General features: G+C 52.2%; 2 protein-coding genes across 3 annotated transcripts in view; one reads left to right on the top strand and one right to left on the bottom strand.

Moving 5' to 3' along the window:
* GAPT (GRB2 binding adaptor protein, transmembrane) overlaps nucleotides 1-8,213 on the bottom strand; it is a 33,036-nt gene extending 24,823 nt beyond the window's left edge. The window contains exon 1 of one of the 2 annotated variants that reach the window (XR_013959819.1): nucleotides 7,924-8,012. Coding sequence is in view for 1 of the 2 variants with exons in the window: in XM_080688749.1 (XP_080544875.1) it covers nucleotides 7,924-7,960 (37 nt within the window). In the remaining variant the exon portion in view is untranslated. Of the gene's footprint in view, nucleotides 1-7,923 lie in introns of both variants that reach the window. The other variant, XM_080688749.1, reaches the window with a different exon arrangement.
* A 90-nt stretch (nucleotides 8,214-8,303) lies between these two features.
* PLK2 (polo like kinase 2) lies at nucleotides 8,304-13,618 on the top strand. The gene is made up of 14 exons (XM_080688748.1): nucleotides 8,304-8,536; nucleotides 8,739-8,846; nucleotides 8,934-9,050; nucleotides 9,223-9,352; nucleotides 9,586-9,673; nucleotides 10,139-10,234; nucleotides 10,340-10,538; nucleotides 10,622-10,769; nucleotides 11,115-11,212; nucleotides 11,645-11,774; nucleotides 12,015-12,255; nucleotides 12,355-12,484; nucleotides 12,685-12,795; nucleotides 12,902-13,618. The coding sequence occupies exons 1-14, from the start codon at nucleotides 8,318-8,320 to the stop codon at nucleotides 13,091-13,093; spliced, it is 2,007 nt and encodes a 668-aa protein (XP_080544874.1). The 5' UTR covers nucleotides 8,304-8,317; the 3' UTR covers nucleotides 13,094-13,618.
* The last annotated feature ends 464 nt before the right edge of the window (nucleotides 13,619-14,082 follow it).

Here is a 14,082-nt window from a genome sequence, read left to right as displayed (position 1 = left end):
ACATATTAAACCCAAATATCCAATCAAATATATTGTGATGGACATAAAATGAGGTTTGGGCTCTCTTCACCTAAATTAAAGCCTTGTGCCTGGGATAGTTAGCAGACGCAGCACGCCCTGCTGAGTCCTGCAGCCTCCTGACAGCACATTCCCATGCCACACTGTTCTCCTTGCTTTACTTCCCTCACACCATTACACTCATCAGAATTTTTTTTAAATATATTTTTATTGCTTTCAGGGAGGAAGGAAGAGGGAGAGAGGAATAGAAACATCCATGATGAGAGAGAATCATGGATCGGCTGCCTCCTGCACGCCCCCTATTGGGGATGGAGCCCACAACCCAGGCATGTGCCCTGACCACGAATCGAACCATGATCTCCTGATTCATAGATTGACGCTCAACCACTGAAGCATGCCGGCCAGGTTCATCAGATCTTTTTAAACCCCAATTTAAGGTTCTCATAATGGGACTAACCCTACTCCTTGGCTCATGGCATAGTTATCATTGATCTCCGCATGCATGCTGCTTTTTAGTTTCTGTAATCCACCTCAAGAACAAAATCACTGACAATAATTTACACAAACCCACATGTCGTGGTCTCTCCTATATCCCTGCCTCATTCGTGCAAGGTAACCATTATCTGAAATTTTGTGTTTAACATCTCTTTGTTTTTTAAAATAGTTTTTTGAGATTTTGTGTTTTTAACATTTGCTTATTTTTTAAAAGAAAAATATGTATGTATGAACATAATATTTAGATTTAGCTCTTGAATTTTATAAAAGAGTCACCTTAAATTTTCCATTTTTAAACACAACATTAAGATTTATTCATGCTGATATGGATGTCTATAATTCATTGATTTTCATATAATATCCCAGATGGGTATATACTACACCTCCTGTCTAATGGGCATTTGGTTTGAGTCTCTTTTAGGGTTGTGATGTTGGGTTTTTTGCTTTCATTAAGGTGTTGTCATGACTATGTTTCAATGTGTCCTTTGGTGCACAGCATGACTACTTCGCTGGGTTGTAAGGCACAGAATGATCACTTCGCTGCTCTCCCAGAGTAATTATGTAAGTGAACTAAGGGCCTGGTGCACAGGATTCAAGCACTGGTGGGGGGCCTGCAGGGATCGGCCTACTGTGGGAACAGCCGCTCATCCTGGTCAGCTGAGTGGCTGTGGACCTCCCCTCTGAGCGGCTGCTCCCTCTATGGGAGCACACTGACCACCAGGGGGCAGCTCCTGCATTGAGTGTCTACCCCCTGGTGGTCAGTGTGCATCATAGCGACTGGTTGACTGGTTGTTCTGTTTCGCCATTTGTTCGCTGGCTTTTATATAGATAGATTGTTGCTCTACATCTTCTCCAACAATTGAGAGTTTTAGGCTTCCTAATTAGTACTTGTTAAGTAATTTTAAATGGTCCTAATTGACATTTTTCTGATTATTAATGACTTTGAGAATCTCATCTTGCCTTTGAGCATCTCATCTTGTTTATTGGATAGAAGTACTAGTAGTTCCTTTTCTACAAAATGCTTGCTTGTGTCTTCCCCTCATTTTTCTGTTGGGTTGTTTTTATCATTTTGTAGGAGCCCTTTATATACCCTTTTACTAATGTTTTGTTATATGTATGCAGATATCTCTACCAATTTATAGCCTTTCTTTTTACTTTAAGGTATCTTTTGATGAATCAAACTTATTTAATTTAACCAAATTTACCAATCTTTTGTTATAGAGTTAATGCTTTTTGCATGTTAAAAAATTGTTTCCCTTTAGTAAAGAAACCATCTATTCCCCATGTATATTCTCGTATACACACATAAAGTATAGTCTTCCAATAAATGGTGTTGGGACAACTGGACAGCCACATGGAAGAGAATGAAACTGGGCCACTATCTTTAGGCCAGGCAGAAAAATCAACTCAAAATAGATTAAAGACTTGAATAAAAGACCTACTACAATAAAACTAATAGAAGAAAACCGGGGGCAAGCATCTTGTTTTTGTTTGTTTGTTTGTTTTAGGGGTTAAGCTTCTTGACGTCAGTATGGCAATGATTTTTTTGATTTGGCAACAAAAGCGAAAATAAGTGGGGCCACATCAAATTAAAAATCTCTGCACAGCAACAGAAATAACCAACAGAATGAAAAGGCAGCCTACAAAACAAGGAAAACCATTTCCAAATCCTGCATCTGATAAAGAACTAGTATCCAAAATATATGAAGAACTTACACAATTCAATAGAAAAAAGAAAAACAATTTTATTTTAAAATGGACAGAGGACTTGAATAGACATTCTCCCAAGAAGACATATACATGGTCAACAGGTACATGAGAAGATTCTCAACATCCCTAGTCATCAGGGAAATACAAATCAAAACCACAAAATACCACCTCATAACCTCCAGAATGACTATTATCAAAAAGATGAGAAGTGTTGGCGAGGATGTTGGTGAAAATGTAAATTGGTGCAGCCACTGCGGAAAGCAGTATGGAGGTTCCTCAAAAAATTAAAAATAGAACTACCACACAATCCAGCAATTCCTGGCCTGGATATATAGCCAGAGGAAACAAAATCACAATCTCCACGAGAAAAATACACTCCTATGTTCACTGCCGCATGACTCATAGTCGACCAGGTATGGAGTGCCCCTCAATGCATCACTGAATAAAAAAATTGTGGTACATACATATATTGGAACATTATCCAGCCTTAAAAAAGAAGGAAATCCTGCCATTTGAGACAACATAGACAGACCTTGAGGGCATTATGCTAACTGAAATAAGTCAGAGAGACAAATACATACTGTATGTTCCCACTGTTAGCGTAAAAAACATTCAAACCTGTAAAGAATTTTTGTGAGTTTATTTGAGCCAAACTGTCGACAATTGCCAGGAAGCAGAATCTCAACAGATTGGGATAGTGCTCCGGAGAATGGCGGTTTTTCACCTATTTTCATACACTGCAATCAAAGGAGGAGCCGTAAGTGGGTTCATGAAATCCAGGGGTGATCGGTTAGGGAGGCGGGAGACAGCAAAGTGGGGTGGTTGGGGGGGAGGACTCTGGGACTGAATAAAAAGTGAAATGATAGACACATAATTCTTTTACTTGGGTGCGTACAGGAGAGTTAATGGTCAACAATTAACATAACAATAACAATGAAGGGATTTGTGGTCTCTGTCCTGGGGACCAGGGCATTTGGTTGTGCCCTGAGGGGTCCAGAAAAAAGGGAAGTTACATGTTATCCTGACATTTCAAGGAAATGCTATCATAGATGCAAAAAGACAGCAGGCTCAGTTAAGGTAAAGATTGACCTCGTCAGGGAAGATACCAGCCTGGGAGGTGACTACCCACCATCACTGCTTTTAGTTTTAATTTCAGACCATCCTGTGGTTCCTTTAGGGCTCTGAGTTTGCAAGACCGCCATGCAGGCCTCCCCGAGCTGGTCAGGTCAGCATGTGGCCCCTTTCGTCCACACCACTTATATGTGGAATCCAGAGACCAGACTGGTGGGTGCCAGAGATAGGGTGGGGTGAGCAAAATGGGAGCCGGTTGCCAAGCTTCCGGTTAAAGATTAACTAGTCCTGGAATGTAAGATACAGGAGGGTGACTGTAATGAACAGCGCCTATTGCGTATTTGAAAGTTGCTAACAGTAGATCTTAGTTCTCATCACAAGAAAAAAAATTTATAACTATAAAACTTACATGGCGGTGTAAACTTACTGTGTTAATCAGTTCACAATATATACAAACATCAAACCATTATGTCGTAAAACTAGTAAAATGTTATATGACTATTATATCTCAACTAGAGGCCCGGTGCACAAAATTCGTGCATGGGTGGGGGGTCCCCTCAGTCCAGCTGCACCCTCTCCAATCCGGGACCCTTTGGGGGATGTCTGACTGCCAGTTTAGGGATCGGGCCTAAACCGGCAGTCGGACATCCCTCTCACAATCTGGGACCACTGGTTCCTAACTGCTTGCCTGCTTGATCATCCCTAACTGCCCCTCTGCTGGCCTGGTTGCCCCCAACTGCCCCCCCCCCCCCCGCAGGCCTGGTCGCCCCTTACTGCACCCCCTGCTGGCTTGTTCACCCCCCAACTGCCCCGACCCCGCCAGCCTGGCGCCCCTCACTGTCCCCCTCTGCCGGCCTGGTTGCCCCACGCAGCCTGCTGTTCGGTCCTTTGGTCATCCCTCACTAACCCCCCTGCTGGCCTGGTCGCCCCACACAGCCTGTTTGGTCGTCCGTTCGGTTGTTTCGGTTGGGATGGTCACCTAGCATTTCATAAATATAGACTGAAAGTCCCTACTCTATGCTCAAAGAATTGGCTTCCTACATTTTCTACTAATCTGTTGTTTTGTTCTTGATCTTTCTGTCCATACTTTGTCTGGAGAAGGTATTTTGTACCTGGTATGGGTGTTATGAGCTGAACAGGGTCCCCTCCCAATTCATATGCAGCCCTAACCCCAGAATGTGACTGTATTTGGACACAAGGCCTTTAAAGAGGTAACTGAGGTGACGTGAGGTCACATGGGCGGATTCTAATCCAATCTAATTCCTGTTCTTCTACCAGGAAAGGTGGGCACACACAGGGACACCAGTGATGCTTGGCCCAGAGCAACCGCCTGTGAGGAGGCACCCTCTGCAGCCGGGGAGGGGTCTCAGGAGAAACCAACCGCCTGCACTGGGGTCTTGGCCTTCAGCTGCAGGACTGTGAGAAAATCCGTTTCTGTTGGTTAAGGACCAGTCTGGGGTACTCTGCAATGGCAGCCTAGAGAAGTAACACAGTGTAAAGCATGGATTTAATTTTGTAGACGAAAAAAAGGCCACATGCTAACCCAGCCGTGGGCAAACTACGGCCCAAGGGCCGGATCCAGCCCATTCGGCTGTTCTATCCGGCCCGCGGAGCCAAAAGAGCGGTTCTCTTGCTCTCCCCTCCACTCCTTTACTTTGAATTTATATTAGTTCACACAAACACTCCATCCATGCTTTTGTTCCAGCCCTCCGGTCCAGTTTAAGAACCCATTGTGGCCCTCGAGTCAAAAAGTTTGCCCACCCCTGTGCTAACCTGACCAACTCAGGGGAGGCCTGCGTGGCAGCCTTGCAGACTCAGAGACGTAAAGTAGCCACAGAGGATGGTCTGAAATTAAAACCTTTCATTAAAAAGCAGCTTATGGTGGGTAGTCATGTCCCAGGCCAGGATCTTCCCTGACAAAGATCAGCTTCGATCTGCACTGAGCCTCTCGTCTTTCTGCCTCTACGATAACCTGCCTGAGGAACGTCAGGGTAACTTGTAGCTTCCCTTTATCTGGACCCTCAGGGCCCAACCCATGGGCCAGGGCACCAGGGCAGAGACGACAGATTCCCACGTGGTTAGCTATCTTGTTAATTGTTGGCTGTTAACTATCCTGAACCCACCGGTGTAAGAGGATGTGTCTATCGTTTTACTTTTTATCCAATCCCAGAGGTTCCCCCCCTTTGCTCACTCCCGCCTTCCTAATCTCTCACCAATGGAGTTCATGTGCCCCACTATGCCTCCTCCTTTGTAATGTGTAAAGCAAGGTGAGAAACCACCATTCTCCGTAGCGTTATGTCAAGACATTGAGGTTCTGCTTCCCGGCAATTGTCCACAGTTTGGCTCCAATAAACTCACAAAAATTCTTTACAGGTTTGAATGTTTTTTATGTTAACAACTAGAGGCCCAGTGCACGAAATTTGTGCACAGGAGGGGGGGCAGGGGGGGGGGGGCGTCCCCTCAGCCCAGCCTGCACCCTCTCCAATCTGGGACCCCTTGGGGGATGTCTGACTGCCGGTTTAGGCCCGGTCAGGCCTAAACCAGTAGTCGGACATCCCTCTCACAATCTGGGACCACTGGCTCCTAACTGCTCACCTGCCTGCCTGCCTGATCACCCCTAACTGCCCCCCCTGCTGGCCTGGTCACCCCAAATGCCTCCCCTGCTGGCCTGGTCACCCCCAACTGCCCCCCCTGCCGCCCTGGTCACCCCTAACTGCCTCCCCCACTGGCCTAATTGCCCCTTACTGCCCCCCCCTGCTGGCCTGGTTGCCCCCAACTGCCCCCCACGCCAACCTGGTTGCCCCTCACTGCTCCCCTCTGCCAGTCTGGTCGCCCCTCATTGCACCCCCACCACTGGCCTGGTGGCCCCCAACTGTCCCCCCTGCTGGCCTGGTCGCCCCACGCAACCTGCTGTTCAGTCGTTTGGTCGCCCCTTACTGCCCCCCCTGCCGGCATGGTCACCCCACACAGCCCACTGCTCAGTCATTTGGTTGTCCCTCACTAACCCCCCTGCCAGCCTGGTCACCCCCAACTGCCCCCCCTGCTGACCTGTTCGGTCATCCATTCGGTTGTTTCGGTTGCGATGGTCGCTTAGGCTTTTATATATAGATTTTTTAAATATGGAAAACCATTTGCTTCCTGTGCCATTTACTGACTAGTCCCTCCATCCTGGGCACCTCCCTCATTTCTCAACATCCCACATAGATGTGGGTCTATTTCCAGGCTCTCTACTCTAGTCCACTGGAAGTCGGCTCCTGCAAGAGGACCAAACTCTCCTGACAGCTACAGCTTCATGACAGTCATGATGGCTGGGAAAGAAAGGCCCCTTTAATTCTCCTTTAAAGTGACCTTGCTTGTTTTGATCACTTACACTTTCATGTAAAGTTCAAAAATAAGCTTGTCAAGTTTCAATGAAAAATCCTATTGGGATTTTTAACTGCATTTGCATTACATCTACAGAACTAAAGAGAAATGGTTTGCAATTAAAGATTTGTCTCCATTGGAAAGTACATTTTCTTTTTTGCTCTATGGACTGCAGTTTTGGTTCTGTCCACATGATGGCACCACCAACCAAAAAAATCAAATTTCACAGCTGACCCCATAACACACATACAGTGTTAATATTGTACTAAATGCCCAAGGGTTTGGGAGGGGAGACCTACATTTCACATGAAACGTTCAATAGCCTATCAAATTCTTAGTACATTCGGTAAAAATGTATCAAGTAGTGTGTGATAATCAAATAAATGAAATAAAGAAAAACATGACAATCTATTCTTCACAGTCCTTTTACCTTAGAAAACCACAACCAATTATAGATTGAAAATTCATTACCGAACAATAGGACAAAGACACGGTGTGAAATAGGTCTGGAAAGGAAGGCTGTATTTCCTAAACCAGCGAGCCCAGGACAGGCGGGGAGCAAAGGTCCCCCAGCTTGAGGCCAGAAGGGCGGGGTCACGTGACCTGGTTCCCGTCTGGCCCCGCCCCTCACGCCCTGGGGTCGGGGAAGGTCTTCTTTCCCTGGACGTGCCTGAGCTTGCCCGGCCGCTCCCACAACCCCATTCCTTCCTGTCTGGGAGCCCCCCTCCTGCACCACGTCGCGGGTATCCAGACAGGTCTTAGAAAACGTGTCCACGCCACGCAAACCTGCATCTGAGATAACACAGGTGCGCTGCGGGCAGCCCTCTGTCTAGGCACCTCCCGGGCCAGGAAGGGGGATGTCCCTGGCAATGGCGTCAGCGTTCACATCTGAGCCCGGCGGGCCCGTCGGGTCAGCGCCGGGCAAACACCTGTGTGCAGCTCGGCGCCTCACCTGGATGCTCTGAAACACGGAGAGAGCGACCTAAACTGTCGGCCCCGTGTCCTCGTCTGTGAAACGGCAGTGCCCACCCGGGATTAAGTCAGGCTCCTCAAACCCTGCCCGCGGCGCCTCGCCCCGAGGGCTCAGAGTGGCACCCGCTGCAGGAGCAGGAACCGCGGTGCCCTGGTGACACCTGGGAGTGGGAAGCCCGAGGGGCCTCGGGGTGACGCCCCTACACCGGCGCCGTGAGCATCCCCCCCCCCCCCGGAGCACGTGACAGCGACATCCCTGCAAACCCGCACTGGGCGCGGCACCTGCCCACTCACCTTGCGGGCGGTCCACGTGCCACCGTCGCGCGCCCATTGCGCTTCAGCAACGTCCCGCAAGGGGGCGCCCTTGCCCCGCGCTCGACTGCCTGCGAGGCGGAGGCCACGCGGGGCGCGTCACCCCGAACACGAGCTGTCGGGCTGCGGGGGTGTTCGCGGGCGCGGGGCCGGGACGGAGGGCCTCGGGGCCATGCCTCGACCCCCGAGGCGACGACAGCCCGGAGGGCGGGGCCGCGGCCCCGGGGGTGCGGGAATCTCGGCCGCCCCTCGCCCCAGCTGCGCTCCGCCCCGCGCGACCAGTGGGCGTGGCGACGTCGTGACGTTCCCGGCGTGGCCGCGGCCCCCGTATAAGAGGCCGCGCGGCTCTCGCATTCGCACAAGTGGCGGCGGCGACATGGAGCTGCTCCGTACTATCGCCGCGCAGCCGGCGGGCGCCAAGGCCGGCGAGCAGCCGGGCAGGGCGGGCGGGGACCCGAAGCGCAGGCGGCCGTCTCCCGCCGAGGAGCCGCCGGCCGCCCCGCAGCCCCGCCACCACGCGGGCGCCGAGGTGTCACGGGTCGTCGTGGACCCCACGACGGGGAGGCGCTACTGCCGCGGCCGGGTGTTGGGCAAGGTGAGGGCGCCGCCCCCGCCGCCGGGGTCTCCCTCGGGGGGACCGGGCGCTTTCCGTCGGGAAGGAGCTTGGGGAGCAGCCTGCGCCCCCGCCCTACCCCCCAGCCTCTGCCTTTCTTGCTTATTTTTGCTTGTTTTTCGACCATCCCCGCCGCCCACCGCTCTGCCAGGCTCAGTTCCGTCTCGGCTTTGTTTCCTTGCAGGGAGGCTTCGCCAAATGTTACGAGATGACGGATTTGACGAACAACAAAGTCTACGCGGCCAAGATCATCCCTCACAGCCGGGTGGCCAAACCCCACCAGCGGGAGAAGGTGTGTGCGGTGGGGCGCTCTCGGCGGGGCCGCGGGTGGGAACCGCCTGCCGCGCGGCCGGCGGGGCTGAGCCTGTGCCTCCCGCAGATCGACAAGGAGATCGAGCTGCACCGGCTCCTGCACCACAAGCACGTCGTCCAGTTCCACCACCACTTCGAGGACCAGGAGAACATCTACATCCTGCTGGAGTACTGCAGCCGGCGGGTGCGTGCGCGCTGCGGGGCTGGGGCTGGGGTGCGTGCGCGCCCTGGGCGCCGCGGGGGCTGGGGCTGGGGGGCCGCGGGCGCCAGGGTCCGTGTGGGGGGGTAGGGAACCCCACGTCCTGAAGCTGATGTCCCTGCCTGACAGCGCCTCCCCTCCCCTCCCCTCCCCCCAGTCCATGGCTCACATCCTGAAAGCAAGGAAGGTGCTGACGGAGCCCGAAGTTCGATACTACCTCCGGCAGATCGTGTCGGGACTGAAGTACCTTCACGAGCAGGAAATCCTGCACAGGGATCTCAAACTCGGTGAGTCCTTCACTCGGACACTGGCTTGTGGAGAGGGCCCCTCTTCTGTCTCGCTCCCTGACTCATGCATGCCCCTCCCTGGGATCCAGCCTTCCATCTTGCTGAGGAATGGGGGCGGGGCGGGGGAGGGGGTGAACAGTCAGCAGCTGGCCGCTTCCCCCAAAGCCGTGTGTGTGCACTTGGTCGAGTCCAGGGCCTTCAAAGGACTCAGGCGCGTGTTGTTTGTCCCCCAGGGAACTTTTTTATTAATGAGGCCATGGAGCTGAAAGTCGGGGACTTCGGTTTGGCAGCCAGGCTGGAGCCCTTGGAGCACAGAAGGAGGTGAGAGCCAGAAAGACCCCCTCCTCCTGGGGTCTGTGCAGGCCAAAGGCGCCCCATTATTTCCCAGGTGACGTGGCAGAGAAGGTCAGTGGATGCTCAACCTAAAAACCACAACAGTGTGAACGTGGGGAAGCATCTACTAAGTGTCCACTCTGGCCTGGTCCGAGTGCCTCATGTCTGCACGTTGAATATGAAATAAACCCGTCCTAAGTTTGCCTGCTGTGCATACAAAGGCCTGGTCCCAGTTGGTTCAAACACTTTGTCCGTGTGGGCGGAGGAAACGGCATGCCTTAAAAAAAAATACCAAGAATCACTTGGTCAGATGCCAGCTGTTCAAGTGCCAAAACCAAAAGTCAAATGTTTCCAAATAGAAACTCAACACAGTGCTTTCAAGGTTTTATCGAGGGAGCCAAATGCAAACAATGGAACAGTCCCTAACGAGCTCTTTCTATTTTGTCTTTGCAGAACAATATGTGGTACCCCAAACTATCTCTCCCCCGAAGTCCTCAACAAGCAAGGACACGGCTGCGAATCGGACATCTGGGCGTTAGGCTGTGTCATGTAAGTGACTGCACCATAGCGAGCACAAAGCAGGTGTGGGCTTAGATCTCGTATTGGAAAAGCGTTGCTTCATGACCATTCATGAAGACGTTTCCTTCCACCCAGGTACACAATGCTACTAGGAAGACCCCCATTTGAAACCACGAACCTGAAAGAAACGTACAGGTGCATAAGAGAAGCACGGTACACCATGCCGTCCTCCTTGCTGGCCCCTGCTAAGCACTTGATAGCGAGCATGTTGTCCAAAAACCCAGAGGACCGGCCCCGTTTGGATGACATCATTCGACATGAGTTCTTTTTGCAGGTTGGTGTGTGTCTTGGATCTCTCGATGACATGCTGTTGATGCCAGTCCCAGCAGGTTACTGACAGCCTTTCTCGCTCCACAGGGCTTCACTCCCGACAGGCTTTCTTCCAGCTGCTGCCACACGGTCCCAGATTTCCACCTGTCCAGCCCCGCAAAGAATTTCTTTAGGAAAGCCGCTGCTGCTCTTTTTGGTGGCAAAAAAGACAAAGCAAGATACATTGACACACACAGTAAGTTTGAAGACCTCTCCCTGTTCTGCATCCAGTGTTATGTTTAAGTTGGATCCGTTAGTTAAAAGAGGCTTTTGCAGTAGCGTAGCGTAGCCCGTATGTTTGTACACTCTTGCACTTTTTATGGCGTAATAAACCTGCACTGCAAATGGGATTGGTGGCTTTCTGTGGCATAGGCAGTGAAGTGTGCTTCTTGCGTAATTGAGGCTAATGGCAGCGATGAAAATGCTGTTTTTGCCCTGGGTGCTCAGAGCTAGTTACTAATGCAAAGTGAGGAACTATGCTAGCTCTGTTCCTCCTGGTGAGGATAGAGTAACGCTCGAAATCCTTGTCCTCGATTTGCAGATAGAGCGTCTAAAGAAGATGAAGACATTTACAAGCTCAGGCACGATTTGAAAAAGGCTTCAATAACACAGCAACCCAACAAACACAGGACAGACGAGGTGGATACTGACGCTCTATGTCATCTCACTCTGTTAACTGTCGCTTGCTCTGGGATTGTCATAGCTCGAGCATGTCAGTGTTTGTTTTTCTCCCATCCCTTTACCCTTTGAAAGGAAAGGTTTTTGTCTTTCAGTTGACAATGCGTGCAATTGAGCTGCTGCAGTAGCTCTAACCTGGCCGTGTCCACGGCTCTAACCTGGCCGTGTCCACGGCTCTAACCTGGCCGTGTCCACTGCTCTAACCTGGCCGTGTCCACGGCTCTAACCTGGCCGTGTCCATTGCTCTAACCTGGCCGTGTCCACTGCTCTAACCTGCTGTGTCCACTTCTTTGAGGAGTTTTCCCAGGAGTGGCCACGGTCTCCTCTGAACCTGGATTTCTCAGGCCTAAGTGACTTTCAGGTGCTGGACTCACTGTGTGGTTCTCCTCCCAGGAGCTCCAGCCGCCTCCCGCCACAGTGGCCGGGTCAGGAACAGTCGGGGTGGAAAACAGGCAGCAGGTTGGGGACGTGATTCGGATGATCGTCCGAGGGACCCTTGGCAGCTGCAGCAGCAGCAGTGAATGTAAGTGATGCCAACAACGCTTCCGACGGTGAAACGTCGGTGCCAGGGCTCAGCACTGGGTAACAGGCCCTTCCGCCTGCACAGAACTAACGTACCATCGAAGGAGCAAGCAGAGGACCTGGGAGACGTCTGGGAGGAGTTTTGAGTTCATGTCCTTAGGAGAATCAGTGGAGGGAAACGTGGCTTCTGCCAAAGCCGAGGCGTTTGTTAATTATTCCATCACTTCCTCTGACTTTCCAGGCCTGGAGGACAGCACCATGGGGAGCGTGGCGGACACGGTGGCCAGAGTCCTCCGCGGGTGCCTGGAGAACATGCCGGAGGCCGACTGCATCCCCAGGGAGCAGCTCAGCACCTCCTTCCAGTGGGTCACCAAGTGGGTCGATTACTCGAACAAGTACGGCTTCGGGTACCAGCTCTCCGACCACACGGTGGGCGTCCTCTTCAACAACGGGGCCCACATGAGCCTCCTTCCAGACAAACGGTGAGTCTGGCACGTGCAGTCCTGCGGCACCCGGTCTCGCACTGAGACGTGGAAACAGCCATTGACCGCGTCTGTCCTCTCCCGCCACCCCGCCCACAGGACCGTCCACTACTATGCGGAGCTCGGCCAGTGCTCTGTCTTCACAGCGACAGCTGCCCCTGAGCAGTTCATCAGCCAAGTGACGGTGCTGAAGTACTTCTCCCACTACATGGAGGAGAACCTGATGGACGTACGTGCTGGGCTCAGGGCAGATGCTGGGAGGGGGGTCCGGCCGGGGCGACTGAGTGGCCTCAGGGCTGCGGGGGGCAGCTCGGGGGAGGGGCGGGGATCCTGGGCCACCGGACATCTGCTTCCTTTGGAGAGGCACCTGCCTCGAGGAATGGAGTGCACACTGCAGTCTCTACAGGCACCTCTGCCAATCTCTTCCAGGGTGGAGACCTGCCCAGCGTCACTGACACCCGGAGGCCTCGGCTCTACCTCCTTCAGTGGCTCAAGTCCGACAAGGCCTTAATGATGCTCTTCAACGACGGCACCTTCCAGGTGAGCAGCCCAGGGAAGGGCAGGTGGAGGTCCCGAAGAGTTACTTGCCGTCTAGCTCGTGACCCATGCATATTCAGAGACCTAATGTCTTGGTTTACTCTCGAAGGTGAATTTCTACCACGACCACACGAAGGTGATCATCTGCAGCCAGGACGAGGAGTACCTGCTCACCTACATCAATGAGGACCGGCTCTCCACCACCTTCCGGCTGACCACGCTGCTGGTGTCTGGCTGCGCACCGGAGCTGAAGCAGCGGATGGAGTACGCGCTGAACATGCTCTTGCAGAGGTGCAACTAGCGGACTGGGACGGAGGCCGCAGCTCCTCCCACAGAGCCATGCGGGCACAGGGGAAGGTTCCGCACGTTGAGGCGGGCAGCGGTGGTACGAAGGCCGTCCTTCTGGCTACGGGACTGTCTGAGGATGCCGCTCTTGACCTGGACAGTCCGAGTGGGAACCCGAATGCAGTGACCTGTTGTAAAAGTTTTTTCGGACAATTCCAGAGAAAGGTGCATTGACTCTGACTCCTGTTGAGCGTTTCAGGCGGAGGACTGGGGCTGTGACCGTCCTTCCCGGAGGGGAGGAGCCACGTGGAGAAGGCTGTGACTGGGCAGCGGGGCAGCGCTCGACTGCTTAACTGTGAACTGTGGCCATCTACAATGTTTTGGTTACTTTTTAAGACACTTGTGGCTGGAAAAGTGCATTCCTTGTTAATAAACTTTTTATTTATTACAGCCAAAGAGCAGTATTTATTATCAGATGTTCTTTTTTTTTATGTTGACCATTTTAAACTGTTGGCAATAAAGCTCATGGAAAAGCAGCAACACGTCTTGTCCAGTGGTCTGTCTGTCACGGTGCATCGCTGGGTGCAGCCTTCTTCAGTCTGGACTCGGCATGCGTGGGGCATGGACCTTTGCTTTTAGATCTTTGCTTTTCTACTAGTTTCCAGGCAGGCAGGGTAGATCTCGCTTGACAAGAGCATAACGAAAAGACTGCTCTCACTGCAAATACAGGCCTCCTCCTGACTGCAAACCAGTTTCTCTCCGGAGGGTTCAGCTTGGAGCTGAAGCTGTTGCGATCTGTGTAAACAGACTCTGTTATTAGTGTCAGGAGGTGCAGGAAGTTTATCTTAATATGGACAAAATGCTATGCTGTATGTGCCCGCACCTCCAAGTGTATTACTCACCCGAACCTGCCCCAACGCCTCCCGCGCCACCGGCAGGACCAGCGCCCTCTCCGATGGGGGAAGGGCTGCCTACACAGTCGTTCTGTTTTCCTCCCGGTGCGCG

The sequence above is a fragment of the Plecotus auritus genome (genome assembly GCF_963455305.1).
Source record: "Plecotus auritus genome assembly, contig: SCAFFOLD_38, whole genome shotgun sequence".
Classification (NCBI taxonomy): domain Eukaryota; kingdom Metazoa; phylum Chordata; class Mammalia; order Chiroptera; family Vespertilionidae; genus Plecotus; species Plecotus auritus.
Note: the sequence above shows the minus strand (reverse complement) of the source record. Positions and strands in the feature narration are given on the sequence as shown.

Coding starts and splice junctions, on each gene's coding strand:
- PLK2 (XM_080688748.1), top strand. CDS start 8,318: ATGGAGCTGCTCCGTACTATCGCCGCGCAGCCGGCGGGCGCCAAGGCC. Junction 9,051..9,222: donor TGGAGTACTGCAGCCGGCGG/GTGCGTGCGCGC, acceptor CCCTCCCCCCAG/TCCATGGCTCACATCCTGAA. Junction 9,353..9,585: donor GCACAGGGATCTCAAACTCG/GTGAGTCCTTCA, acceptor TTTGTCCCCCAG/GGAACTTTTTTATTAATGAG.